This window comes from Onychomys torridus, chromosome 4, assembly GCF_903995425.1.
Source record: "Onychomys torridus chromosome 4, mOncTor1.1, whole genome shotgun sequence".
In the NCBI taxonomy this organism is placed as follows: domain Eukaryota; kingdom Metazoa; phylum Chordata; class Mammalia; order Rodentia; family Cricetidae; genus Onychomys; species Onychomys torridus.
In genome coordinates, this window is record NC_050446.1 from 151,295,373 (window position 1) to 151,322,691 (window position 27,319).

The 27,319-nt window shown below is 42.1% G+C and overlaps 1 protein-coding gene across 2 annotated transcripts in view; it reads left to right on the forward strand.

The window, feature by feature from the left end:
• Nucleotides 1-26,688, forward strand: part of Kif16b (kinesin family member 16B) — a 282,233-nt gene extending 255,545 nt beyond the window's left edge. For both annotated transcript variants that reach the window (XM_036184603.1, XM_036184605.1), the window contains one exon: nucleotides 25,422-26,688. In XM_036184603.1, coding sequence (XP_036040496.1) covers nucleotides 25,422-25,580 — 159 coding nt within the window. In that variant the 3' untranslated portion in view covers nucleotides 25,581-26,688. The remainder of the gene's footprint in view (nucleotides 1-25,421) is intronic.
• The last annotated feature ends 631 nt before the right edge of the window (nucleotides 26,689-27,319 follow it).

Sequence of the window (27,319 nt, forward strand, 5' to 3'; positions counted from 1 at the left end):
TGAACGAAGTTGGGAGGATAGCGGATACTGGTGCCGAGAGACAAGGGGTGTACACACTGAAATCTCAGGGCTAACCAATGTCATAAAAACCCCATCAGTTTGAGCTGAAGCTCTTTGATCTTCACTATTGTTCAATAGAGGGAAAATCCCACTTTGTTTTCTAGGAGAAGTCACAGTAAAGCAAAATTAAACATTTCTGCGGAGAGTCCTCATGGAGAGGCCTTCAAGATGAAGGGAGTGCCTTCCACACTGTTTTCAGATGGTGGCACTCTGCCATCCTCTTTCTCTCCTTTGCCAAGTTGAATTCTGTCCTGGGTGGGGGTGACAAATAGGGGGCTTGGATACCCTGATTCTAGTGTGGGAAATTGTTCTCCATCCTTCACTTCCCAATGTTAACCATTGTGCGAGCAATGAGCATCGCCCTTAGCGGTGAGGTTTCTGTGTTTAACATCTGCAAACTGTATGCTATTCTTAGGGGCAAATACAGCCTGGCTCAGGTCTCAGAAGCCAACTCTAGTTTTATCAATTCATTCTTCTCTTGGAGTCCATTTTGTCTTTACCTGTGGTCTTCACAGCTTAAGTTCAGATGCAGATTTTCACAATTTTCTGTCCCCATATGAATTCAAAAGCAAGTATTTGAATGGCCCTTGGGCAGTGAGATATAGCATTCTTCTTAGCCTCAAGGGGTTTGTATTTTATGAGCCAAGGATATAATAGAAGCCCACCCATACCTTACCCAGATTCAAGCCCGCTAGACTAGAAATTCCCCTGACCCCAGCTGCTAGGGTTGGTGACTGATGAAAACTTTCAACTCTCATCTCTTCAGAGCTGCCATTGATTGAGGAGAGCAACTTTACTTATCCATGGTCTTGGAGCAAGTCACTTTCTAGTGACTGGTTGATTTGGAGGGTAAAAGTTGGGTGCCCCTTCCTTCTTCAAGATAGTTCCAAAAGGCCATCTCAGCTTGAGAACTTTATTACAACGGACTAATCCTTTATTATGACCTGAAATTCATTTTTCTCTGCCCAGCTCACCTTCATTCAGTCTTTACAGGCATTAATTCATGGCACTAAAACTATGTGCACATCTCTCTTTGCGTGTCCTTGGCTCTTTCCTCCTAAAGCATTTAGTATAACGTCAGGCTAATTTTATAATGTTATTCTGTTACGCTGTGATTGAAGTAAGGAAATTAGAAAGGAGCCAGACTGAAGTGGGCACAGAGAATAGGAAATAACTACAACTTAGCATATATCTGATCAATTCTTTTTAAAATATTTTTATTTCTTGATATTTTTATGTGATATATATATTTATCATATCCTTTCCCCTCCCTACCCAACTTCATGTTCTTTCTTTTTCTTAAAAGCAGAACATCCCCACCACCAAGAAACCCACATAAATATATGCAGAGACACACATAACAAACAAAACATGGAGTCCGGTTTGTGTTGGCCAACTACCCTGGAGCAAGGGGACTGTCCTGGAGTGTGGTTGACATATCTCAGTGTCACTCCATTGAAAAACAGTGATATTTCCCCTCTCCCAACAGCTATCATTTGCATATAGCTGTGCTCTGGTCCCTACACTCCATCCACTACCCTAAGTCACATTCTGACTATGTGCTCACTACCCTTCCTCCATGCTGGGATTTTCTCTGACTTGGGCTTGTCTCGGTCTTGGGGGTTCTATGGTAGCTATGGCAGTATCTGTAAGTTCATATGGACATCTAGCCTGCTATGTCTAGAAATTGCTATTCCCTTGAAGTTGTCTACTGCCTCTTAGAATACTTCCACCTTCCACTTCCGTATAAATCCTAGATGTCAAAGATAACTATTTTTAACTATATTGTTACATTACAGTTATATAATCTTGAAGTAAACATAAAAAAACTGAATAAAGCCGGGCGGTGGTGGCACGCCTATAATCCCAGCACTTGGGAGGTAGAGGCAGGTGGATCTCTGTGAGTTTGAGGCCAGCCTGGTCTACAGAGCTAGTCCGGGACAGGCTCCAAAGCTACAGAGAAATCTTGTCTCAAAAAAAAAAAAAAAAAAAAAAAAAAAACCACAACTGAATAATGCAGTAAGATATATTGAAAGGAAGTCTTGAACTATGGTTTTCATAGGTAATATTTCATATGTAGAAAAATCTTAAACACTTGACAAGAAAAGAAGGAAGGAAGGAGGGGAAGAAAGGAAGGAAGAAAACTCTTTCTGTGGACCTGCTCAAAAAATAGACTATTAATAAAGATAAACACTTGAAACTCATATGATTTTTGTGTGTTTATGATCTTTTGTCCCTCATATGATCAAGTGTGTGTTTTTATGGTTTTCCTCCTTTTTTCTCTTGATTTCCATTTCACTTCTATCTTTCTTGTTGTTTTTTCAACACACCCTTATTGCTTCCTAAAAGCAAAAGGGAGGAAAAATAGATGAGTAGTTGAGTGTGCTTGACACCATTAATCACTTGCCTTGAAAGTATAATGTTAAGCTACTATGGAAAGAAATGCAATCATCATATAAGCAAGCTATACTAGAAATGTATGTAACCCAACACTTAAAAGCCTGATAATTTATATGTCAGTCGGATTGACTCCCCCATTATTCCAAAATTAAAGTTGCTGTTGCACCTCCTTTGCCAATCATTGTCTTTATTCGCTCATTCTTTCTAACTTAAATTTAATGTCTAGGTTAGTCCGTGCTTTAAGAGTCTGGAACTTTAAGTGCACAGCCAGTAGATCATGTTTCCAAATGAAATATACAGACCCTAGAAACCAGAAGGAACTGCTCTGTAATCACATTTAGGGTGACCACAGTCCAGGTGGAGCACTTTGCCTGTCAAACAGTCCCCCAGTACCTTTCATGGCTAATAAGCCTTTATCTAAATAAAAAATCCACAGAAATATCACTGAAGTTGTTTTGTGTTGGCCAAATACAGGACATGGGGCCTGCCCTGTAGTCTGGCTGATTTTCCCCGTGCCATTGGGTATCATTTGCACATAGGTTCTTGGTTGGGATGGGACCCCATGTCTGCTTCCTCTCTCAGTGCTGGGACCTCATTGGGCTTGAACTTGTTCAGGTCTTGTATGTGCTGCTACAGTCTCTGTGAGCCCATCGGTGCATCATCAGTCCTGTTGTGACTGGAAGATACTGTTTCTTTGGAGTCATCCATGTTCTCTGGATCTTATAGTCTTTCCCCCTCTCTTCTACATGGATCCCCAAACCTTGAAGGGAGAAGTTTGATTTTTTATATTCTTGTTTGCTTCTTAGTTTTTCTTTTTGAAAGAGAAAAACAAAATTGGGTGGGGAGGATCTGAAAGGAGTTAGGGGAGAGATAAAACATATGAAAATAATAATAATAATAATAATAATAATAATAATAATAATAAATCAAAAGAGAAGCCCCTGCCACTGTGAAGTTTGGTTTAGTTGGCCTTCATGCCCTTCTGTCTTGTAATATCAGTTAGGGTATTCTAAGAGACCCATTGTTATAGTTTTTATACTGTCCACCTAAAAACAAAATTCCTCATGGATCATTAAGAAGTATCAATGAGTCTGGGTTACCTTACTCAGGATGATTTTTTCTAGATCCATCCATTTGCCTGCAAACCTCATGATGTCATTGTTTTTCTCTGCTGAGTAGTACTCCATTGTGTATATGTACCATATTTTCTTTATCCATTCTTCAGTTGAAGGGCATCTAGGTTGTTTCCAGGTTCTGGCTATTACAAACAATGCTGATATGAACATAGCGGAGCAAATGCCCTTGTGGTATGATTGAGCATTCCTTGGGTATATGCCCAAGAGTGCTATAGCTGGGTCTTGGGGGAGATGGATTCCCAATTTTCTAAGGAAGCGCCATATTGATTTCCAAAGTGGCTGTACAAGCTTGCATTCCCACCAGCAGTGGAGGAGAGTTCCCCTTGCTCCACATCCTCCCCAGCATAAGCTGTCTTCTGTGCTTTTGATCTTAGCCATTCTGACAGGTGTAAGGTGGTATCTCAGAGTCGTTTTGATTTGCATTTCCTGGATAATTAGGGATGTTGAGCAATTCCTTAAATGTCTTTCAGCCATTTGAACTTCCTCTGTGGAGAATTCTCTGTTTAGTTCTATAGCCCATTTCTTAATTGGACTGTTGGGCGTTTTGATGTCTAATTTCTTGAGTTCTTTATATATTCTGGTTATCAGCCCTCTGTCAGATGTGGGGTTGGTGAAGACCTTTTCCCATTCTGTAGGCTGTTGCTTTGTCTTGTTGACCGTGTCCTTTGCTCTACAAAAGCTTCTCAGTTTCAACAGATCCCATTGATTGATTGTTTCTCTCAGTGTCTGTGCTACTGGTGTTATATTTAGAAAGTGATCTCCGGTGCCAATGTGTTCAAGAGTACTTCCTACTTTCTCTACTATCAGGTTCAGAGTAACTGGATTTATGTTGAGGTCTTTGATCCACTTGGATTTAAGTTTTGTGCACGGTGACAAATATGGATCTATTTGCAGCCTTCTACACATTGACATCCAGTTATGGTATGTACTCACTCATAGGAGGATACTAGATGTAAAACAAAGATGACTAGACTGCTACACAACTCCAGGGAGGCTACCTAGAAAACAGGACCCTAGGAAAGACCCAAGGATCACCCAATGACAGAGAAATGGATGAGATCTACATGAACAACCTGGACAACAGTGGGAGTAATGAAGGGCAAGGTTTGAGGGAAAGAAAGCTTAGGGGAGCAGGAGATCCCAGCTGGATCAAGAACAGAAAGGGAGAACGAGGAATAATAGACCGTGATAAGTGAAGACCACATGAGAACAGGAATAGGCAGAGTGCTGGAGAGGTCCCCCAAAATCCACAATGATAACTTCCTCTATAGCCTGCTGGCAATGGTCGAGAGAAAGCCTGATCTGACCTAGTCCAGTGATCAGATGGCTAAACACCCTAACTGTTGTGCTGGAACTCTCGTCCAATAACTGATGGAAGTGGATGCAGAGATCCTCAGCCAGGGCCCAGGTGGAGCTCCAGATGTCCAATTGTCGAGAAAGAGGAGGGTCTGCAAGAGCGTGAATTGTTGAATCCAAGATTGCAAAAAGCACAGGGACAAATAGCCAAATGAATAGAAGCACATGAATTATGAACCAAAGGCTGTGGGGCCCCCAGCTGGATCAGGCCCTCTAAATAAGTGAGACAATTGAATAGCTTGATCTGCTTGGGAGACACCCAGTCTGTGGGACCAGGATCTGTCCTTAGTGCATGAGCTGGCTGTTTGGAACCTTGGGCTTACACAGGGACACTTTGCTCAGTCTGGAAGGAGGTGACAGGACCTGCCTGTACTGAATCCACCAGGTTTAAATGAATACCCAGGGGTGCCTTGATCCTGGAGGACATGGGAATGGAGGGGAGGGGCTGGGGGGAAGGTGGGGGTGGGGACGGGAGGGGGGAGGACAGGGGAACCCATGGCTGATGTATACAATTTAAAACACATAACAATATAGAAATAAATAAATAAATAAATAAATAAATAAAAGAAGTATCAATGAAGGTTGCCCTGACCGTTACTATGTTTTGTAGCATGAAAACTTGATCCCTCTAGGACTCCTGTTGAGTTGGAGTACAGAGCTACTAGTTGTCAGGCACATCCACTGTTACATTTAAATATGTCTGAGAACATGGCCTCTTTTCTTACGGTGCACAGTGAGCTTCCTTGACAAGCTTTGCAATCTTTTCTGATTTAGAAGAACAATTCCAAAAAAGAAAAAAAAGAAAAAGATCAATTCCTTTTACTTAAGAAGGATGCTGATAGAGTTCTGCTAGGGAAGGAGTCCACCTTGCTAGTGTGTGTCTGCTATGGCAGATTAAATACTGCTCAGAACTCCCTGAACTAAGGATGTCACACAATTCCCTAGCACAGAAGCCATAGCCTACCTTCTTTTCATCTTTGTTTTATGACAATATATAAAACATATAAACCCAGAAATTACAATGTTGTAAACCCCAGTATACGCTCCCCCATCATGCAGCTTCAACATTTAGTGTGTGTGTGTCATACACACACACACACACACACACACACACACACACACACACACGTGTATCTATATTTATTTATGTATATATGTATAGTATATTTTGACCAACTGTTTTATTTTATTCAGTGAATTTTGTGTAAGTTCTACTCCAATAACTAAGAAAGTCATTTAAGTTAAAAGGCAGGAAATACTGGTTTCCCAGCCCAACACAGAAGGTAGTCCCTCCCTGCACTCTCAGGTGATAAGACTGTCAACTGGAGGCCCACAGTTGAGTTCTTTTAAATAGAGGCAGTGTCTGGGAAAGGAGACAAAACAATACGTTATTGTGAGATGAGGTAAAACATAAGTATATACATATGTAAATAAAATTATAGATTATTGCATGACTTAATTCTAGAAATAATTATGCACGTATACTAATGTAGGTTATAGCTATTATAGATTGTGGATGTGGGTGGAGATACCAGTTATAGATAAAGTCAAATATATTTTTATTTAGATAGGCTAATTATATCATAAGATTTGAATCTACCGTTATTGAAAATATAAAATAAGTCCTAGAAACAAAGGACCCAGACCCCAAAGCCCTTGGCACCAGCCATCATTATGACTTATGGCTGAAGATGCCATGGCTGGCCTGGCTAGTACTGACTGTGACAGTGGCAATGTGAAACTTATAGGCTTCCCTTTATCCTCTCTGAGTGCTTTTAAACCATTTTGACGAGGTGCTTAGGCTTGGTGTGAGCCACATTTACGCCAGTTCTTATTGCCTGGGGTTGTAGTAAAGCTTAGCATTTTTGTTACGTGTGTGTGTGTGTGTGTGTGTGTGTGTGTGTGTGTGTGTGTGTATGTTCATTCACATGCATGTGTCCACGTACATGCACCACAGTGCACATGTGGTGGTCAGAAGACAACTTATGAGGCATTCAGACTGGTTGACGACAGGCTTGTTGTACCTACTGAGCCAGCCCACTGGTGGACACTTTAAATCCTTTAACATGCTTATTTATTTTTTTGAAAGGTGTGTAAGCTTGCTGTGAATCAGAGTCTGCATCACAGAGCACAGCACTGGTCCAGCAAGATGGCTCAGCTGGTAAAGGCACTGGCTGCCAAGCCTCATGACCTGAGTTCTTAACACTAGATACAAGGTAGAAGGAAAGAACTGAAAGGTTGCCCTCTGACATCCACATATATGCCATAGTACACATGTGCCCATAATCATACATGTGCTCACACACCAACACAACAAATAAAACAGTAAAAAGAAGGTCTGATGCTTTAAGACAAAGTAATAGCCCCAGAAAAGAAATGGCAAGTGAAACCTTGTGCTCACCATCCATGGCCCTGCTCTTGGGCTCACCATCCATGGCTCTGCTCTTGGGCTCACCATCTGTGGCTCCATGGCCCTGCTCTTGGGCTCACCATCCATGGCTCTGCTCTTGGGCTCACCATCCATGGCTCTGCTCTTGGGCTCACCATCCACGGCCCTGCTCTTGGGTTCAACATCCACGGCCCTGCTCTTGGGCTCAACATCCATGGCCCTGCTCTTTTTTTCCTGTGTGACCTGTCAGGCCTATGAGGAACTCAGCTCAGCGATTTGCTTAGTAAATGCATAATCTTCACCAACCAACTTTAAATCTTAGCTATGTGAACCTCACCCCCTTAAGTGTATCTTGTGAGTATAGCTTCCCAGCAGAGCTCTGTGTTCTGACCTCCCCCTCCATCTCCTGTTCTTTCTTGGTTTCCCTCCTTTCTGTATTCCATGTTGTTCTTTGTTGATTTATGGATTCTTTTTTAGGGAGCAAACTCTTACTAGCTTCTTCAGAAAGGATGTGCAAAAGGCAAATTGCTAGCCACGTTTGTACATATTTCCATCTACTGAGACACTCCCTGGATTTAGAATGTTCATCAGGAAGTTGTTTTTGCAAATTTCCAAGGGATGACTCTATCATTTTCTACCTTCATGCTACTAACAAGTTGAGACCATTTGAGTCTTGAGCTTTCTGTATGGCATATTCCATCCCCCTCTCTCTAGAAGCTTAGGGAATAGCCTTGTAGGGCTCAGTTGTAGTAAGTGGTGGGGATTTTGTTTTGGTCAGCAGTCCACCCATTCCACTGGACTCTAGACTTTGTCCCTCTCTCTCGTTGCCTTCATTTCTGAGACATTTTCCTGCTGGCCTCCTGTTATAGCTGTCTCTGTGTTTCCTTTCCGGAATATTCTGTTTTATCAGTGCTGAGCCCCCAGTTCCGGTCTTTGTCATCCGCTCTGTTTATCCCCTCTGTCTCGAAATCTATCTCTGTCTCGCTATTTGCACCCCTATCCCAGACTGGTCCTTCTCTGTAGATCCTTCGAGAAGCCATGCCAAGAGTAGTCCTCATTCTTTCATTGCATGGCTTAGCATGCCACTTGTTGCCTTTGCATCTGCTAGCCTGCTAAAACCCCAGGCCTAACTTCACGCCTCCTGAAATAGCTGGTTTTGTTTATTTCCACCGATGTCAGCACAGTCCCTCCTCATACATCTCTTTTGTTGCAATAGCTCAGAAAACACATTCGGGATTTTCATGCATTCATATATTTTAAGAGCTGCAGCCTCTGTGCCAATCACCACCAAGCCCTCTGCTTACTATTTATATCAACATCCAGGAGTCATGCTTTCTCTGTTATGGAGCCCTGTCCCAATTCGTAGTAGGCTTTCTTGCAGATGCTACCATTCCCTTAACTCCATTTATTTAGATTTGTTTCCCAAATAACTGGTGCTGTCCTTTGAAAAAAGGTGTCTGCTAGCCTCTACTGCTAAAGCCCATGCTGCCCTCCGAAGCTTTTCTGCCTTGCCTCTTCATATTAGAATTCAGCTGGCTCATCTCCTCTGACAATTCTTTCTGGTTCTGTGTGTGTCGCTTATGCTTCATAATGTTAATGAATCAGAGCATATGCTACAACCTGGTGAAGTAATGCGGAGAGAGAAACAAATGGGTAAAAGCATCAGTTTGTTCCAGGTCTACAAAACTCTTTACCTACTTTTGGTCTGTGTAAAGCTCCCATGCATTTCCAAACAGATTTATTTCTGTTCCCAGCAGTTCTCTGTAATGCGTTTACATTTACATACTTAATTTTTATTCTAGGTAACCCAAACTTGTTTTTTAATTAAGACTTTACCTAATTTCTGTTTTTAAATTGAGATCACCTGTTTCATATTATTCATAAATTTAAGAAACTGATGTTGGAATCAAGAAAGCACTTGCTAATCAATGTTGAACATGGTAGAATTGAAAGCACCCTCATTTTCTCAATGGACTTTCTGTGGGCTACAGGACATGTGTTTCAGAGCTCTTTGATTAAACACTGTGAGCAGTAAGATGACTTCTTCCTTTGGAAATACCTCCAAAGTATGGGTCTATGCGGCTTGGTGTCTGTTTGATTTTCCTTATCCATTACTGTATTAGCATCTGCCTTGCAGTTCACCATCCTGTATTTCTGTGAAGCTTCTTTAAAGAAATCTGGACATTTTAAGTAACAGCTTACACACTGTATACTAACATTTCAGGCCTGAATGGAAGTTTCCTTGGGACAAAAATTAAAATTATAAAGTGAGCATAGAGCTGGAAGGATGGCTCAGCAGGTGTTAAGAATGTGAACCAGAGTTCAATTCCCAGTGTCCACATTGATTGGCTCACGGCCACTTTTACCCCTAGCACCAGGAGATTTAATACCATCTTCTGGCCTCTGAGGGCACCCACACAAGTCAATGTGCTAAAACACACACAGAGAGCACAGACACATAAATAGAAATGAAATGAATCTTATTTGTAAGTGGGTCTCAACTTCACCCCAGTGTGCTCAGTCTCTGGTGAAAGGCCCCACCACTCTTTCTAGGACCCTCCAGCTGCTGTCATCCCACTTCCATCTCCCCTTTCTCCTGCATTCCACTGCCCTCCACATTTCAGCAGAAGACTACAAGCTGAAGGATGGGGTGACTGAGAGTGACAGAAAATGGCAGTCTAACATAGAGCTGTGTGCCTCGGAAGGGGATCGGTCAACTAAGCCACAGCAGTCTTCATTGCCCATGTGCTCAGTTCTCAGACTTGACTTGGTGGCCAGGACAGTTAAGTTCTGGAAGTCTGGCTTTGAAACACAAATTCAGATTCAGTAAACTTCTTTCTTTCGAGAAAGAAAAATTATAGTAACTTTCTATGGTCAGGAAAAAGAAGCTATTGGAAACTTGTGGGATTTTGATAAGGATCTTAGAGAAGAATGCCTGTGTACCTCAATATTTGTCATCTTATAGGGATTTCTGTCAGCTACCCGGTGTACCAGTTACTCTGTCTTCAGTGTCTTTTGTTAATATACTGCATGTACACATATGTGCACAGACATATGGCACATTTTTGCATCAGTAAATAACTGGATAGAAAAGGAATTTTCTCGGCATTTCCCTTTATGAAATACATGCCTAATTCATCCTTTTCAGCTAGAGATGTTGTGTTTGAGACATTTTGATCTGGCGTTCTCTCTGCCTCTGTCTCCCCTGACAGTCATTGTCTTCAGTGAAGAGGACCATTGATGCAGATAATCCAAATCCCTGGTTAATCCTCTCTGTTGGGTTGGGTCATAGGCCTTCCACTGAAGGCCATGGGTCTCCTGCACCTGGGGTTTAGTCATGGCTTCCCCCAGGAACAGAGGGTTATGGTGGACACTGAGAGATAAGGCCCAAGACAGGAGGGTAATCTGCAAGGAAAATAGTCCCATAGGGATTGTTAGGAGCCCCTTGTTCAGGAAACAAAACAAAGGGGCAGCAGGTCTTCTCTCCCTGAGGCTGAGAAGCTTACCCTCTTTCCCTGAGTTCAGGAACTTGGTGTTCAGATGGCCATGGACAACCGAATTTTAGCAAAGGTGAAGCTACCATCCACATACAAATTATCATAGGCCAATATTAGAGGAAAGGCATGTTCCATTGACCCACAACCACAGCAGGAGAGGGAGCAGGCTAAAGTCTTCATTGTTCCTGTTCAGGGGCTGCCTCTATCCTGGGTTCCACCACAGGCGGGCTTTGGGCTTTCAGCAAGTCATGCGCAGTGGCTTCCTAATCCTCCCATTGTTTAGCACCTGATTATTTGAATTTGTGCCTAAGTGCATCATAGCCAAGAGGTACCACATAGCAAGATAGTCACTAAAAATTCTATCAGTCAATGGAGTAATTTGGAGCAGCTGTTTTATCTCAGATTGTCAAGAATCTCTGTGAGTTTCTATAGGGCTGGAAGGAACCCTAAGCTTGGAAACAAAAATAATAATAACAGTTGCTCAAATGCATTTGTCAGAATCTCAGGATCTGAACTGTGCCTGAAGTAAGCTCTTACTTGATGTGGGTCGGTTTTCAGCTCATACTTAATTGTCATTCCTTGCATTGAAACATATCCTCTATCTGGCTTGAGAGCAGATCTTGAAACGAAGATCTGCCATTGCCTGATAGAGGCAGTATGGGAATGCATTACCGTGCATGCTGTCTTCTGCTTTTCTGTGCAAGAGAAAGCACTTATTATTCCCCCATGTTTTAAGCTCATGTGTCTTAAACACTACAAGAGGAGAAAATTAGCATATTTGACTACTGGCTCCCTGAGGACAGTGTAGTATAGATAATAATATTGACTCTTTACTATGGAAATGCTGTGAATTAGAGTCTGCCCCAAGCACTGTACAGACAGGAGCTTATACAAACTTCTCTTCCTGGGAAGGTGTTATAATCAGATGAGGAAACTGGAGTGCATAGCAGTGAGTCACTTATTCCAGCGCTACCCCACCCCCAGGCCTAGAAAGTCCCCCTGCTCCCATGTGCCTGAGGACATGCCCACAGGGCTGGAGGAGAGGGCTCCCCACTTTCTCCCTGGTGCCGTGGAAGCTGCTCAGCTCGAATGTGTCTGTTTTGAGCTGCTTGCTGATCCCTCACATAAAGCCAGAGAGAAAGGCCCTCAGGGGTTCTGGGACCCTCTCCCTATAACCATCCTCCCAAACCTTGACTCCCCCCGCCCCAGTTTTGGCCCTTTACCACCATGTGAAGTAGAGAATGGAGACCATCAGAACTTGACAATACATCCTCATAAGGTGCCAAGCTTCCTTCTCTCCAGCTGGCATTTAGGGGATAAGCACCCTCCTCTTCCTCTCCATGAGCAGAGAATACAAGATGGTTTTGACTTGTGCTGCAAGGAAAGACTCCACCAGCTTCTCTGTCCAGGTGGCTCCTGATCTTTCTGACACAGCTTGTTCACTTTGGAGGTTTCACCAAAGCCTGCTCCTCTGTCAGATGGGGTCATCATGATCACGGGAGCTGTTTAATACCCCGAGCAGGACCGTCAACCTGTAAAAATTGAATATCACATGGACTTTAAACACACATCCCTTATAAAATTTTTAAAGCTTGCTGGATTTTATTAGAATGTGTGAACCAGACTGAGTATATTAAATTTATGAATCCAATTGATGCAGTACCATAATAATTCAATACAATATGCTTATGTCATTAAACTCATAAAGCAGATTCTCTGAATAGCTATAATGAATAGTTCTGATTCTGTAATCACAGACTAACATTTTCACCCTGATGAATTTTAACTGGGAGCTCTCAGACTTCTGTGTAACATCAAGAAATAAATGCTGTTTCAAGTGGTGACTACTTATTTCAAGTATTTACTTCAAAAGCTAGGGTAGTGAGGGTAGCTGGCAGAACAGAAGCACTTGCCAGGATAGAGTTACTCTCTAGGACTGCTAAAAGGGTTGGAAGTCACTGGCATGAAATAGAATAGGACAGTCATTCATAGCTAATCATAAATTATACAGAGAAACCAAAGAAACCTTCAGTCTACCTTGATTAATTTCATTCATTTCCTCTTTCCTTACCTTACTCCCAATCGAATAGGCTGTCTGGACCCTGGATAGGGCAAGTCTGGGTGTTTCATCTTTCCCAGGCTAAGAGAGGTCAGGCCACTCATGTGACTGACATTGCATCCTAGCTTCTTAGGAACAGAGCTCAGACAAAGCCCCAGAACATGTAAGCAGCTACATGCAAGCATTCCCTCCAGTGTATAAACTAGTTCAAGTTACAGACTTGACCTAAATTCAAATGGAGGTAGGAAGCTACAGAAGCATGGCTTACTGGGGTCAATGATAGAACAAACTACAAGACATTCCATTTCCCAGTCAACTTCCTGCCTGGCTAACTTTATCTCTTCTTAGAATTTGAAAACTTATAGTGAAGAAAATGGATTCCACAATGGGTGGTCATAACAAGATGGTCATAACAACAGGTGGTCATAATAAGCTTTTGAAACAAAGGCATGGTTGCCATTTCCTAGAACAGGCAGTAGAGAAGCATTTGTAGTTAAGGTTACAGGGAGGGCACAGCCCAATTCTTGAGAAACAGGTTTAATCATAAACAGGAATGAATCTAGTTTGTCTTTACTATAAAATGGCTTTCAGGCCTAAGATGGAAGCAGGTTTGTTAATCATTACCTGCCCTGTGCAGGGTTCAGAGTATGCCTACCACTTCTGGGTGATCTCTCCAGAAAAGTGGCAGTGTGGAGCAGGGGGGCTATCTTTTGTAATATAATATAGTCATAACATTAATACTACCTCTTTGCCTGCAAAGCCCAGCCTAGATGGAGAGTTGTGTAGGCTAGGGGAAGTTTACGTGTCAGGACTAGACATGCTATAGGGAACCCAAGAAGGGTCTCAACTGGAAATGCCAGTAAAACTATTCAGCCATTCAGGATACCTTATGGTATCTTAGATTTTAAGCTAAATATGGGTGTGTGGTCAAAGGTCATAAAAGAGCCATAAGTGGGAAAAGGAAGTCTTAAAGGAGATTTGGGATGGGAAAAAAAAAGAAAGGAAGGAAGGAAGGAAGGAAGGAAGGAAGGAAGGAAGGAAGGAAGGAAGGATGGATGGAAGGAAGGAAGGAAGGAAGGAAGAAAGGAAGAAAGAAAGAAGGAATTCAGAAAAGCAGGGTAACAGAATCCATGTAACAGGAAAGCAAAAGGGGAGGTAGTTGGGAAGGAAGGTGACTAGCAGGAGGGGGTCCAAGTTTGGGGGAGGGGACGCTGGAGCAAGAACCAACAGCAACAAAGTGAATGAAAATCCCATCAAGAAACCCATTACTTTGTACAATAATTAAGAAAAAAATGAAAAAGATGGGTGGAGTTTGGATGACAGGGCAAAGCATCCAATAGCAAGTGATTCTGAGCACTCAGAGGGAGACTGTGTATCTGTCCTACTGAGCACATGGTGCCAGGCCTGGCACAGTCCTTCATGGAGAGCAGGTGTGCAGTGACTGCTGGATGCATGCATGTGTCAGCTGGACCAAATTTTCCTCATTTCATCAGAATGTGCAGGTCATTTAGGTCAAGTTAGGAGGTGTATCCAGCATACTTGATGATCCAGTGCAGCTGAGTTGAAGAGTTTCTGAAATGCCAGTAAAAAGTGGTCAGACTAATATTTGTGGGAGTTTGGAACTGGGAAGGCTTGGACAGGGGAATTTCATAGAGCCTACTGGATTGATTTATAGCACAGTAAGAACCAGACCTTTCTCAGATCTGGAGATATCCTGGGGTATCTCCATCTGGACCTGGAATATCTTCAGAGCTCATCAGTCAATGACAAATTCTCCAAGTTTCTCTGCCAGGTAAATGGATCCTGTAGGTTTTACTAGACAGATGCTTGTCTTGTGTTCCCACCTAATGACTTCTAGGGGTGAAGAATGCCCTTGAACTCTCTTCCTTGCTAAATGTCACAGTCGAAAGGCAGATGAGGTTCTATTACATTTCTAAAGAACATTTTGTTTAATTTTAATGATTTCAATAACTTTAAATTACAGATTTATGTTAAAATTCTGTATAAGGAAGGAAGTTCCACAACAGTGAGATAGTTGAGAAAATCATCAGAATGACACAGTGCAGTAATGTATTGCACATGAAATAAGGAGCAGGCCACAGCTACAGTTGTGGGCCTTATTAAAGCAGAACCTTCTTAATAGTGTACAATGCTCATGACTTCATCCCCTGCTAATTAAAATAGAGGGGAAGGAGCCAACAGATAAGAGGGCTGACGCCTCTGAACACTTCTGAAGGCCCTAATTATCCCCACCTTCACACATACACACACACACACACACACACACACACACACACACACACACACACACACAGAGAGAGAGAGAGAGAGACAGAGACAGAGACAGAGACACAGAGAGAGAGAGAGACAGAGACAGAGAAAGAGAGAGACAGAGAAAGAGACAGAGACAGAGATTGAAAGTCAAAGGGGTATTCCAGGAGCCTACTTTAACATGGTATTGAAAGTCCTGAAGACAGGCCACATTTCCTCTCTGGCTTCAAGACATGACCCTTAAGGGTCATATGAGAATATTCTGATTTTCTCCCAGATTGGAAGAGCCAGTCATTCTGTCCTCCTTTGTGGCTGTTGACCTTGGCTAAGTCAGGGCCTCTTGATAGCAGTGTCTTCATCTGTAAGCAAAGCATGCCTTAGAGTTCCTATTGCTCAGAAACTGGGAAATGCTTTTTACAAAGCTCTGTTGACCTGATTCTAGATTATTGGTTCTCCACACAGCCCTGCTACATGTGCCAGCCTAACTCCCTCACTTGCATGGTTTGCTGAATTTAGAATTCATTCCTCCTTCCCTGTTTTTAAACTGCCCTTCCTTCGAGATCCCAGGCCCAAAAAGGACCAGCTCTAAAATAAGAAGGGGCTGTACCTGGGAATGTCCTATTGGCCCTAGAAGGTTTTGCTCAGGTAGACAGTTGAGGCCCTGGGCTGTATCTGAGGACATCCTCGCATGTCATTTGAAGGTCTGGAGTCTGGTGGGAAGCCCAGCAGAGACTGCCTGGAGGCTGGATTTTACCCGCTTCTTCCAGCAGGGAAAGCCTATGGTCAGTTGAAAAGGCATTATAGGTCAGCATGAATCATGTCAATATACTGACCTTCATCAAGAAGCCTGTGCATGTAGCAACACATTATTTCAGAGCCATGGCTTGCAAACCATAGTCATTATACTACATCCTGGGGACAAATGAAAACTTAATAGGTTGTATGCTTGCTTATCACCGAATTTACTGTAGAGTGTGTTTTGCCTTTCAAAACTATTAACTTACCTAGTAGACCATACTAGCCCTGTTGGTACAGAAGACTAGTAATGTTTAGTTATGTTTTGAGGTGGCAGAGGAATTTTGAAGATAGGCCTAGATGTAGATCAAGATTTAGGGAGTGCTCCTCCCAGCCTGAGGCTTTGCTGTGGATGTGCAGCTAGCTGTTCTGCCTCATCTGGACTGTTCTTCTCAAAAGCCTCCTAGGTTCACAGTCTTCTTAGAAGAAGAGTGTCATGGGCTGACGTCTTGATCTCACAGCTAGCCAACCATGAGGAACTCAGTCATGATCCACATGGAACATTTCTCTTGATTTCATGGGTGTCTACCATCTGCCTGTGTCTTGGGGACTCTTTACAGTAAACTTTATTGTGAATCATAGCAGCTGACTGTGGCCACTTAAGAAAAATAGACTCACAAATCCTCAACCTTGGTAAGGGACAGAGACCAAAGACTCTGGTCCTTGAATTTCACTCACTCTTGAAAATTCTCCATGACAGTGGCTATGCAATCTAGGGATGCCTTGCTGAATCCCCAAAGACCCTTTGGTTCTAGCACTTTCTAAGGGCTGACTCCAGTAGCTTTTTGGCTGTGATGTGTCAATCCAAGAATATACATAGGAAAAATTGTCCAGCCTTCTTTCTTTAATAAAGCCAGATGAGCTGTTTTCAAAAAATGGGTGTCTCTTCAGAGGGGAGACCTGGATGCTCTCTAAAAAGGAAAGTGGAAACAGGACAGTCAGGAAAATGGCCAGGGTCTTCAAAGTCACTGAGTGTTACCTCTGCAGAAAAGCATGAGGGATAAAGAATTCAGGCAGCAGTTCCCACTGGAGCACCATTAAGCTTAGAAAAGGCAGTTTATGAGGCTCAAAGAGCTGAGACACCCCTACACCCTATGTAGATGGCTTCACTCTTGGAAAACAAGATGGGCTCAGCAGAGGGAGCTCTGTGGGTGAACCTGGTAGATGAGATCATCCTCTAGGCAGAGCCCTGGTGTTGAGTCTTGGCTTTCTAGCTTAAGTGCCCACGGACCTCTGTGGTATTACTTAGGCTCCCTGGGTCTGCTTCTGTATTGATTATACATACTTGACAATTGTGCCCATCTCATTAAGTTACTATAGGAATTTAATAAGCACCTTTAAGAATTCTCACAGTGCTTAGAACATTGCAAGTCTTTGATAAATGGAGCTTGGCAGGAAAGTCTTGTTTTGCTGAGGCGTGGGATCTGCTAAACAAGAAGGCATTCAGAAACCTCATTGTTTCATGTCTGTGACAGTCATACATATACCACCTTTTCCCATCATTTGTCGTCTTTAAAAACATGGTGATTCCTGTCTAGAATTTCAGCATTGGGAAGACTGATGCAGGAGAATTGTTTGAGTGTGAGACTAGCCTGAACTTCGTAGTGAATTTGAAGCCAACCTGAGCTACATAATAAGACCTTCACTTAAAAAGTAAATAATAGCTCTGAAATCATATAAATTGTGTGTGTGTGTGTGTGTGTGTGTGTGTGTGTGTGTGTGTGTGTGTAACATTATGTAGACTGAGAAAGTTATATATAGGAAAAAATATATAATATGCATATTATGTATTAGATATATGAAACAACAGAGAAATAGACCATGAATTTGGGTGAAAGCAAAGTGGAAGGTTCTTGGGTTCATGGGAAAGGTTGGTGGAAGGAAATGAAATTGAGGAAATGATATAAACATTTTAATTTATAAATAAATAACAAATAAATACAAAGGCCCACAGTTCCTTACAGAATATTGTCTTCATCTCTTTGAGGGAATTTCTTAAGCCACATGGCAGACATATAAGGGTCTGTCACTCCCAGTCACCTCCACCAGCTTGCTGTCCCTGAATTGACAGACTCTCCAGACTGTAAACTGCACTGGAAACCTTTAAAGGAAGTCACTTTATGACATCAAGATGCTGTGTCAGTGCTGAAATACTCCTTGAGATTAGCCATCTAAATTTGATTTTCTGAAAGCATTGATAAGAAAGCTCTTATTTATGCCTTAATGTTGGTTCAAAAAGTGGATAGAAATATGTCTGATATATTTCTTACTATTCTTAAATCCTTTCAGCCAACTTGTAAACAAGTAAATCATGAGCTCTTGTCCTCTGTTGTCATGTTTTCTTTCTCCACTCTCTGCTTCTCTTACCTCTCACTTTCACAGTAGCCTTTCTTCCCCTGCCTCTCCAGACATTCCAAACTCCCTTACCCCTACTCCCCTCATGGTCACTCACATAGACCTCCACTTGCTCTGGCATCCTTCCTTATTCAGTCTTGCTGGAGAATTTAGACTGATCTGATTTTCCATCTTGCCTCTATGGCATGGCTGTAATGTTGCCCATCCCTACAGGTGCCACTGTCTAAGGAGCCACTGAGCCAAGACATAAACCAGGCAAGGACTCATTGTGACACCACTCCAGGCAGAGTGTCCTGGTCCTCTGTGGATCCTCACAGGACACATGTTCTAAATATCCCCACTTCTGTTTTATTTTACAGTAGAGAAAGCTTTCGGGGAAAGGCAGACACGGTGTTGGATATTGGGTCTTATAAACCCTTTTCCTGCTTTGCACTTCTGACCCTGATAAGTCACTTAAACTCCTAATGTCCTTCAATTTTTTTCAATTCTCGTTTTATGGAGTGTGCTACCCTGGGGATGCAGCCTGGTTCCTGAACTTCTTTCTCACATGCTGAGGAGTGCCAGGATATCTATGGGTCTACAGAAGAGGGGTACCTGTAACAGAAGAGCTTTTTATTTCTTTCTTCAGATGTGGTGGAAAATATTTTGAACCCGAGCAACAAAAATCATTAATGTAAATCTGTGTTAAGTACTGTGTATACAATCATAATTATATAATCTATATAGGATACAATGAAAGTGGAGTTCATCATTGAAGCAGAACTCAGAAAGACCAAACAAGTCATCATTGTCAGCCCCCCTCTTGGTCACCTGTGAAATAAAACAGGGAAGGGTCCTGAACACCACAACTATACACTTAGAGCAGATGCATCATCACACACATCAAAAAGTGGGACTCCAACAGAGGGTGCATCAAACAGTGAGAGTCAGACACAGAAAGGGTTCTGAACCAGTACAAGTCCAGACAGTGAACTGTTGCTACCCTCGGGAAGAGACTTTGGGATGATGGGGACACAGGAGGGTTAGCTGGATGGAAAGTGTTGTTGTTTATAACCAGTGCTGACCACATAGGCATGTTCATTTGGGGGAAATTCATTAGGTCATATACTCATATTATGTGATGTTCTCCAGGCATATATTAAAACTTAAAACTAACTCCTGGAAAACAATTGTCAATGTTATGTCTCAGCACTTTTTCTAAACTAGACAGTGTGCCATGTCTCGTTTAGGACAGTAACTGGGGACTGCAGGTAAGAATGACAATCTGTGACCTTGAGAAACTTTTAGAATGTTCATTCTGTCTACTTTTTGTCCAACCCACAGCCCTTAGTTTTGTCCTTCCCTGGAATTTGATCAGCCTGCGTCAGACATAACCAGTAAAGGCCATGCCTTGTTGTACAGCCCTGGGAACACCTTGTGGTCACTGCCAAGAACATTTCCTAGTCATATGCAGTCTCACCACAGAAGCTGTCTGTGACAGAGAAGCCAACTTCCCCATACTCTGACTGTGTGGGGAACTATTTTGCAGAGAGAAAGCTCTGCAATGTGAAGAGGTGGCTAGATCAGATCTTTCTGTCTGAAGGTTTCATGAAGCGGAGGTAATGAGTTTATTTGAAACAGAAGTCATTACCTTCAGCAGATTTATAGCTCTCTTATAATGGCCATGCTATGACAAGGAAGCGGTCTCCAGTACTTCCTCCTTGTCTTTTATTTCTCTCTTTAACTTTCCTTCTCATTATACATAATTTCAGGCTTTATTGGCCCTTTAAAAGGACACTACTTTGTGAACTAAATATGACAAATGTTGATACATCTGTTCTTGGATTCCAATTGCCTTGTAGTCTGTCAGAGTTCATCTGGAAGGCAAGCTTGATGTAAACATTCTGCTATTGATGTGCTTCCCCTGGCTCATGGAGAAAGGGCTGCCCAGGTGCTCCTGAGTCTGTGCCTCTACATGGAAGCGGCCCCCCCCCCCCCCCCCCCGTCCCTGCAGGAAACTGGACGTCAGTCACAGTTCAGTGCACTTCTGGGCAAGCCCTCATCTGTCCCATTTAAAGTCATTCCCCGTTTTTCTTCAAGTTTTTTATTAGGAAATATTAGTTATACATGACAATGAGTTTCTTTATGGTCAGTGTTATCCCCTATAATGCTCTTTTTGGTTTGGTTTGGTTTGGTTTGGTTTGGTTTGGTTTGGTTTGGTTTGGTTGGTTAGTTTTTTTCAAGCAGGGTTTCTTTATGTAGCCCTGCCTGTCCTGGAACTCACTACATAGACCAGGCTGGCCTCAAACTCACAGAGATCTGCCTGCTTCTGCCTCCCAAGTGCTGGCATTAAAGGCATGCACCACCACCTTCACTCCATCTGATTCTTTTCTTCTTCCCAGCTGGTCTCTTTTCTGTTTTCATCTTTCTTTCTTTCTTTCTTTCTTTCTTTCTTTCTTTCTTTCTTTCTTTCTATCTACCTATCTATCTATCATCTATCTATCAACCAATTAGTCTAATTAGGCTTGATTCCAAAAATGTGGTTGAGAGATTATTTACCAGAATATGGGTAGTTTAGCAGTGACAATGTCTGCCAGCAACCATGAACTCCTCAGGGAGGGGCAAGGCCACATGAGCCCCTCCCAATTCCATGATGGAATGTTTCTGGGCCCAATCTTATTGCAGGTCTTAAGTGAATAACCACAACTGCTGAGACAAGAGTACCATGACCGTTTTGTGCTCAGAAGACAGTTCTCTATACTCTGCCCTTCCTCAAGCTCTTACCTTCTTAACCCCACCACATACAGTGTTCCCTGGGCCTGGGAGAGGATGACATAGATAAATCAGGTAGGTTCACCAGTCGCTTATTCTCTGTGTTGTGACCAGTCAGTTTTTGCATCTAATGCTAAAAGAAGCCTCTGTAGCTCTCCTAGTTAACTTCAATTGACAATGTGACACAGTCCAGAGTTATCTCAGGGAGTCTCAAATCAGGGCATGCATGCCCCAATCATTGGCCTGTGGGCATGTCTGTGGGGCACCTTGGTTGTTAATTGATGTAAGAGAACCCAGCCCATTGTAGATCGTTCCATCTGAGCATTTTGGGCCTGGGACCTATGGGCACAAATATAAGTGTTTAGAAGGCAATTTGAGAGATGCATCATGTCTTTTTAGCAAAATGACTGCATTAGTTTCCTGGATAGGGCCTTCTACTTCGCCAGCCGTAGGCTTTTGATTAGTACCAGATATCAGTTTCCACCTATGGAGCAGGCCTCAAAGCAGGAAGTGGTTCATTACCCCCATAACACTCATGGCACTATTGTACCAGTTGGTACATCTCGCCTGGCTGGTCAATAATATACTGCACAGGGTCCACAACTAAGTGTCATTGTTGATAACTTTTCTTCTCAAGTATCCTGCATAGCACCTTCTAGCACTGTGAAAGCTAACCAGTACAGAATCAGCTTCTGGTTTTTATTTCTCTGTGTTCTAACCTGTGATGTTTCCAGAAATAGTCAAATTGTGCACTTCTGGTGGGCAGCTTAGAGCAGTGACAATAACCTGTATTGTTTGAGGGGCCTCTAGGGCCTTCTTGACCAGCAATGTGTTGGGCAATATCACACATCTGATGCCAGGACTCTCATTTAATAACCTTATGGCATCTGGAAATAACTTTATCTACCAATTCAGGATACCTCTATTAACAATCTTTTCTTTTGGGGGGGGGCACTTTTTACATGTATATGATTTTTAAAATATTTCCACTACTCTTTCTTTTCTCACCCCTTCAATGGTCCCCTTTGCCCTTACACAATTTTATTAGAACTTCCAAGTCTCTCTCCTACACACATACTATTTTAAAGTAGGATAAGTTCATGGGGGCCAATTACATTCAAACTACCACAACCTTTTTCTGTTTAACTTTATTAGCGTCACATTATTGTTTCCACTTGTATCCTTTTTTTCTGGAGATGTCATCATTTCATTCTTTTTACAGCTAAAAGCATTCAACTGTGTGTACATTCTTTTTTTTTCGATCCATCCCTCTGTTGTGGGACACTGAGTCAGGGTCAATAATTTAGCTCCTATGATTGGCACCATTATAAGCATTGATGTTGAAATGTCTTGCACCATGTGGATGTGGAATCCTTTAGGTAAATACCCAGAAGTGAAGTGCCTGGGTTACATAGAAGGTCTGCTGTTAGTTGTTTTTGTTGTTGTTGTTGATTTTTTAGAACTTTTCTGGCATCCATGGTGGCTGGATTAGTTCCATTGCCACCAGCAGCATGTAAGGCTCCCCTTGGCCACATCCTTGCCTGCTTTTGTTCTTTGTTTTCTTAAGGACTGCTTTCCAGCCAGGGTCAGAGGAAATCTTGGTGTAGTTTTGATTCACATTTCTTTGACCATTAGCAAAATTGAACTCGTTTTCTGTTAGTTGACCTTTGGTGTTCCTATTTTGAGATTGTATATTCACCTCATTAGCCAATTTATTGATTGAGTTGATTTCTTTTTGGTTTGTTTTCTGCATTCTTTTTATGTTTTAGATATTAAATATCAGATGGATAGCTTCCAAGGATTTTCTCCTATTCTGTAGGCTGTCTCTTCATTGACTGTTTTTACAAAAACATCATAATCTCATGGGATCTCTCCCATTGGCCAACTGTTGACTTTATTTGTTGGGCAACTGGATTCCCCTTGAGAAAAGCTCTGTCCATGGCTACACCTTGACATTTTTTCCCCACTTTTTTCTCTAACAATTTCAGAATTTCCAGTCTGAAAATAAGGTATTTGATCCATTTAGAGAACGAGATAGAGCGATTTGATTTTATTTGTGTGTGTATGGATTCTCAGCTTTCATAGTACACTTAGTTAAAGAGGCTGTCTTTGCTCTGTTGAAAAGTCTTGGCATTTGTTGTTAAAACCCAGGGCTAGGGAAATGACTCAGTGGGTAAAGCACTCTGTGTGGGTTCAAGTGATTAGAATCCACATAAAGCCACATGGACCATCACGTGGCTGTAGCCGTGGCAGCTTGGGTGATGTATCTCCCATCTAGCCAACAAATTGATATTCTTACAGTCTCACTGACTAGGAAAACTAAAGTCACCTTTCCTTTTGGCTTCTGACATGAGAAAAACACCAAGGCTATCACCTTTGTCCTTCTCACTTGGTTTAGGCAGTTTCTTGCCTTCCTCTGATTTCAGCTTCAGAATCCTCTGTGGAAAGGGTTGACTGAGACCAGTAACTTAAGAATACTGAGCCAAGAAACCAAGTTTTAGTGAAAACTTTTTGTTTTTGAATCTTTGTGCTTAGTGGCCAGCCTCTTGTGTACCTCACCAGCAGCTTCAATAGAAAAATCTCTGTTTCAAGGGAAAGGTATCATTCTAGGGAGAGTGTGACAATCATGCCGAATTGGGTGACTTGAGAAACTTCTGTGGTTGTGCAAGTGTTTGTTATCTTGGTTTGGTGACAATTTCATGTGTGCAACACTGGTCAAATGTGTTGATATATTTAGAGAATTGTGGGAGATCTCCCACTTTTTTCCCAGGGTACTCTTGAGTAGGGAGAAGTATGAAATATTTAGATAGAAATATAGAGGGGAGAGAGACAGATAGAAATACAGACTAACATTGCAAGGGCCTGGGTCCTTATCCATCAGCCCCTCCTGTCTCTTCTAAAGGGCTTTTTAAAGGAATGCTTTTAAAAGACCTCCCCCTAACACAGCCAAGTGCAGACCCTTCCAAACACCTGGTAACCATGCACATGGTCAAGCAGTTCTCTTATGCAGCTCTGTTGGGTAAAGCAAGCTCAGATCTCACTAGGAATCTTTGTGGGCCTCCACAGAGAATGTATAATTTAAGGTCTGGAAGTATAGTTCAGTGGGAGAGTGATTGCCTGGCATGCACAAGGCTGGATATTCTATCCTTGGCACTACAGAAACCATGAGAAAGGAATATACAGTTTATCTTTGCATATTCAGTTTTACTTCTATGAAGTGTGTACAAAGTCAGAAGGTAGTAGTGATGGTGTATATAAAGGTGGCCTTAGCCCTTGCCATTAATTTTAAGCAAGTAGCTAACAAACTTATTTGGACTAAATAACTTCTTTCAAAGGACAGCCAGGTATCCCCATTCATAAAGGTAGCTGAGCTTTCCTCTAGGACAAACTTCAGCTGAGGTCAAATAATTCCTTATCCTAGAGCCCTAGAGAATCCCTGGCTTCCACCCCCTCGAGTATCCTCAACACACACATGAGAGTTACAGGTCTCCACACATTGCCTGTGGAGCTACCACCCCTAGGTGAGAGCCACTGCTCTAGGATTGGGCTTCTGTCTGGTTACAGTCAAGAATCATAATGTTTAATTTCTGAATTTGTGCCAGGATTGTGTATATTTTTTAATGAATGGAGACAGTTCATTTTCTGTGTTGACAACATTTGCCTGACCTGAATTGCAGGTGCTGTTCTTGTACATCCTCTTCTTCCCTAATACATGTTTCAGGCACCCACAGCAGAGTTCACTCTCTGCTTCTCAGAGCCTCTTGTAGGGCATTCTTTCTCTCTGTTCCATAAGAGGCAGGTGATGTTATGATGAACACTTGCCATGGGGGAGAGAAAGGTAAAAAGCCCATAGCATTTCACCTTTCCCCTTAGGAAGAATATTTTATTATTGGTGATGATTATAGAAGTTTTAGAATGTTCTGTAACTATTAGTACTTGGAGCTGACCCTATTATACATTGGATTCAAAGGAGATAAAATTGCTAATGTTGCTCAGATAGACACACCAGCCAATGTGAAACTTGAGAGGAAAATGATATTTTAAGTACGGTAAAGTTGCCATAGGGAATATGGCCTGTGCTAGCAACACTGGCATTCCACGTGGCCCTCTCTAAAGGTGGACCTCAAGTGACATTTCTGTGGATTAGAGCCCTGTAGTCCTGGACATCACAGCCTGTCTGCACTGCATAGGCTGGCCAGGGCCAAGGTGGTCAAGGCCCTTTGGAGCATTCTGTCCTTCATTTTGTTTATGAATAAATGTATGTGTAGATCATTGGTACATTGGACATTTTCTCTCCCCTCCTTGACTCTAGCACTGTTTTGACCATGTTCTTCACTCTTGTCTTGTCCCAGAAATACCTCAGGGAGTTTTTCAGTGTGATGCTCCAGTCTACAACATCTCCCCTTCACATCAACAAAGTGGGGCTGACCCTGTCAAAGCACACCATTTGTGAGTTCTCACCGTTCTTCAAGAAAGGAGTCTTTGACTACAGCAGCCATGGAACAGGATAGATTTGAGATGACAAGGAACCACCAACACAGTGCCTTCTCATCCAAGTGTCTCCAGTGCAGGCGGACCCCGCACCAGGATCCCGGCTGCCTTCTCCTGTTGGGGCATCATGCAACAGCCATCCCAGACCACCTAACACACCATATCTAGTGCCTGAGTTTGGGAGTGGGCTGCTTTGCCTGCCATGGGCGACCCTGACTGGCAGTTGTTACTGTACCTCTGCACTTGAACGTGGCCTTCCCATAGTGCTTCCTTCTCATTGTGCAGCAAGTCAGTCCCCTGTGGCAAGATGGATGTGTGGCTTGCTTATCTTGGGGCTCCCAGAGCCAAGTCAACTTGGGACCTCCCAAAGTGGGTGGCTTACCAGACCACCTTAAATGACTTCCATCTGGTTTCCTCTTTCACCAAAATATGCTTGTTTTTTATTCTCCTTCCATGTAGCTGGCTATATTTCAAAGATGTTTTAAGTTATGTCATATTGTCTTGCTCATTTTGATTGGGACTTAATATACTAAAACACTGAAGTTTACACCAAATGTCCTGTTCTGCAAAAAGGATCTGTAGGCCAATCACGACAAGAGTCTTCCATGCCTGACAAATTGGATGTAGGCAACATCACTTAAAACTTGCAGAAACCCCTACAAATACGACATTGTTTAAACCTTCAATATTTGAGGGCATTTTCCCAAACCTCAATGGCTGTTGTCCATTCTTGAGCTTTTTCTGCATAAAACAAGTACAAAGCTGGATGCAACTTTCCACTATCCTTTTGTTCACGTTTTAGTACAGAATCTTCAGGATCATTATCTAAAAAAAGATAATTTGCAGTAGTTTATTAATAATCCCTCAATTACTCAGGACATAATGTAGCATTGCACATCTGTGTACAGTGAAACTGCTTTGTTTATCAAAAGAAAATTGTGAGTAGGAAAAATATGTGGTATATATTGAAATGTACATAATCCTACCTATAGATTTATATGTATACACTCTTGTAAAATAGGTCAATATCAGGCTGTATAATCATCCACACCAAATTTATTAAAGGTGTTTGCTTTTTCAACTGTTAAATTGAGCTGCTATCAATATTAAATGAAGTCATGAACTCTACCCTGTAGCTCGGTTTATTTTAAGTTTGTAATGTTATCATTCCTACTGGTCCGTTTAACAATTGATCTGATGTGCTTACGAAGATGCATAATGTATAAGTTAGCACTTCTGTTGCAGAAAATGCAGTCACAGTAATGATTGAAGTCACAAATGAATGGCTAACAGCACACATTTGCATTCAGTCTTCTCGAACATACCTGTCCAGAAGAACTCTCCAACCTTCAAAGTATGTTTAAAGATGCAGCTATTCCTATAAGGAGGAAACTAAAATTCTCTTAATGAAATATCATGGTTTAGTATAAAAAATTTAAATGGACTATTTAATTGCCACAGGAGGACCTGCTTCTCTCTCCAGTCATGACTACAGGCCTAGGTTTTATAGCAGTTGAATTTAAGACTAAAGACTAAAGGCTAAAAACTGAGAGATGAGAATTAGCCACAGGTAATTTATTTAAAAGATGTCCATCTGCTGAAGTCTCATTTGCTTGAGTAAATTTTTTTTAGCTGACCAGATAATCTATCTCTTGTCCTTTGGGACCTATATTAAAAGTTAGGTTCATGGCAAGTATTCTGTTAAATTTATACATGATATTTGGCAAAAAAAAAAAAAAAAAATAGTGTACCTATGAGA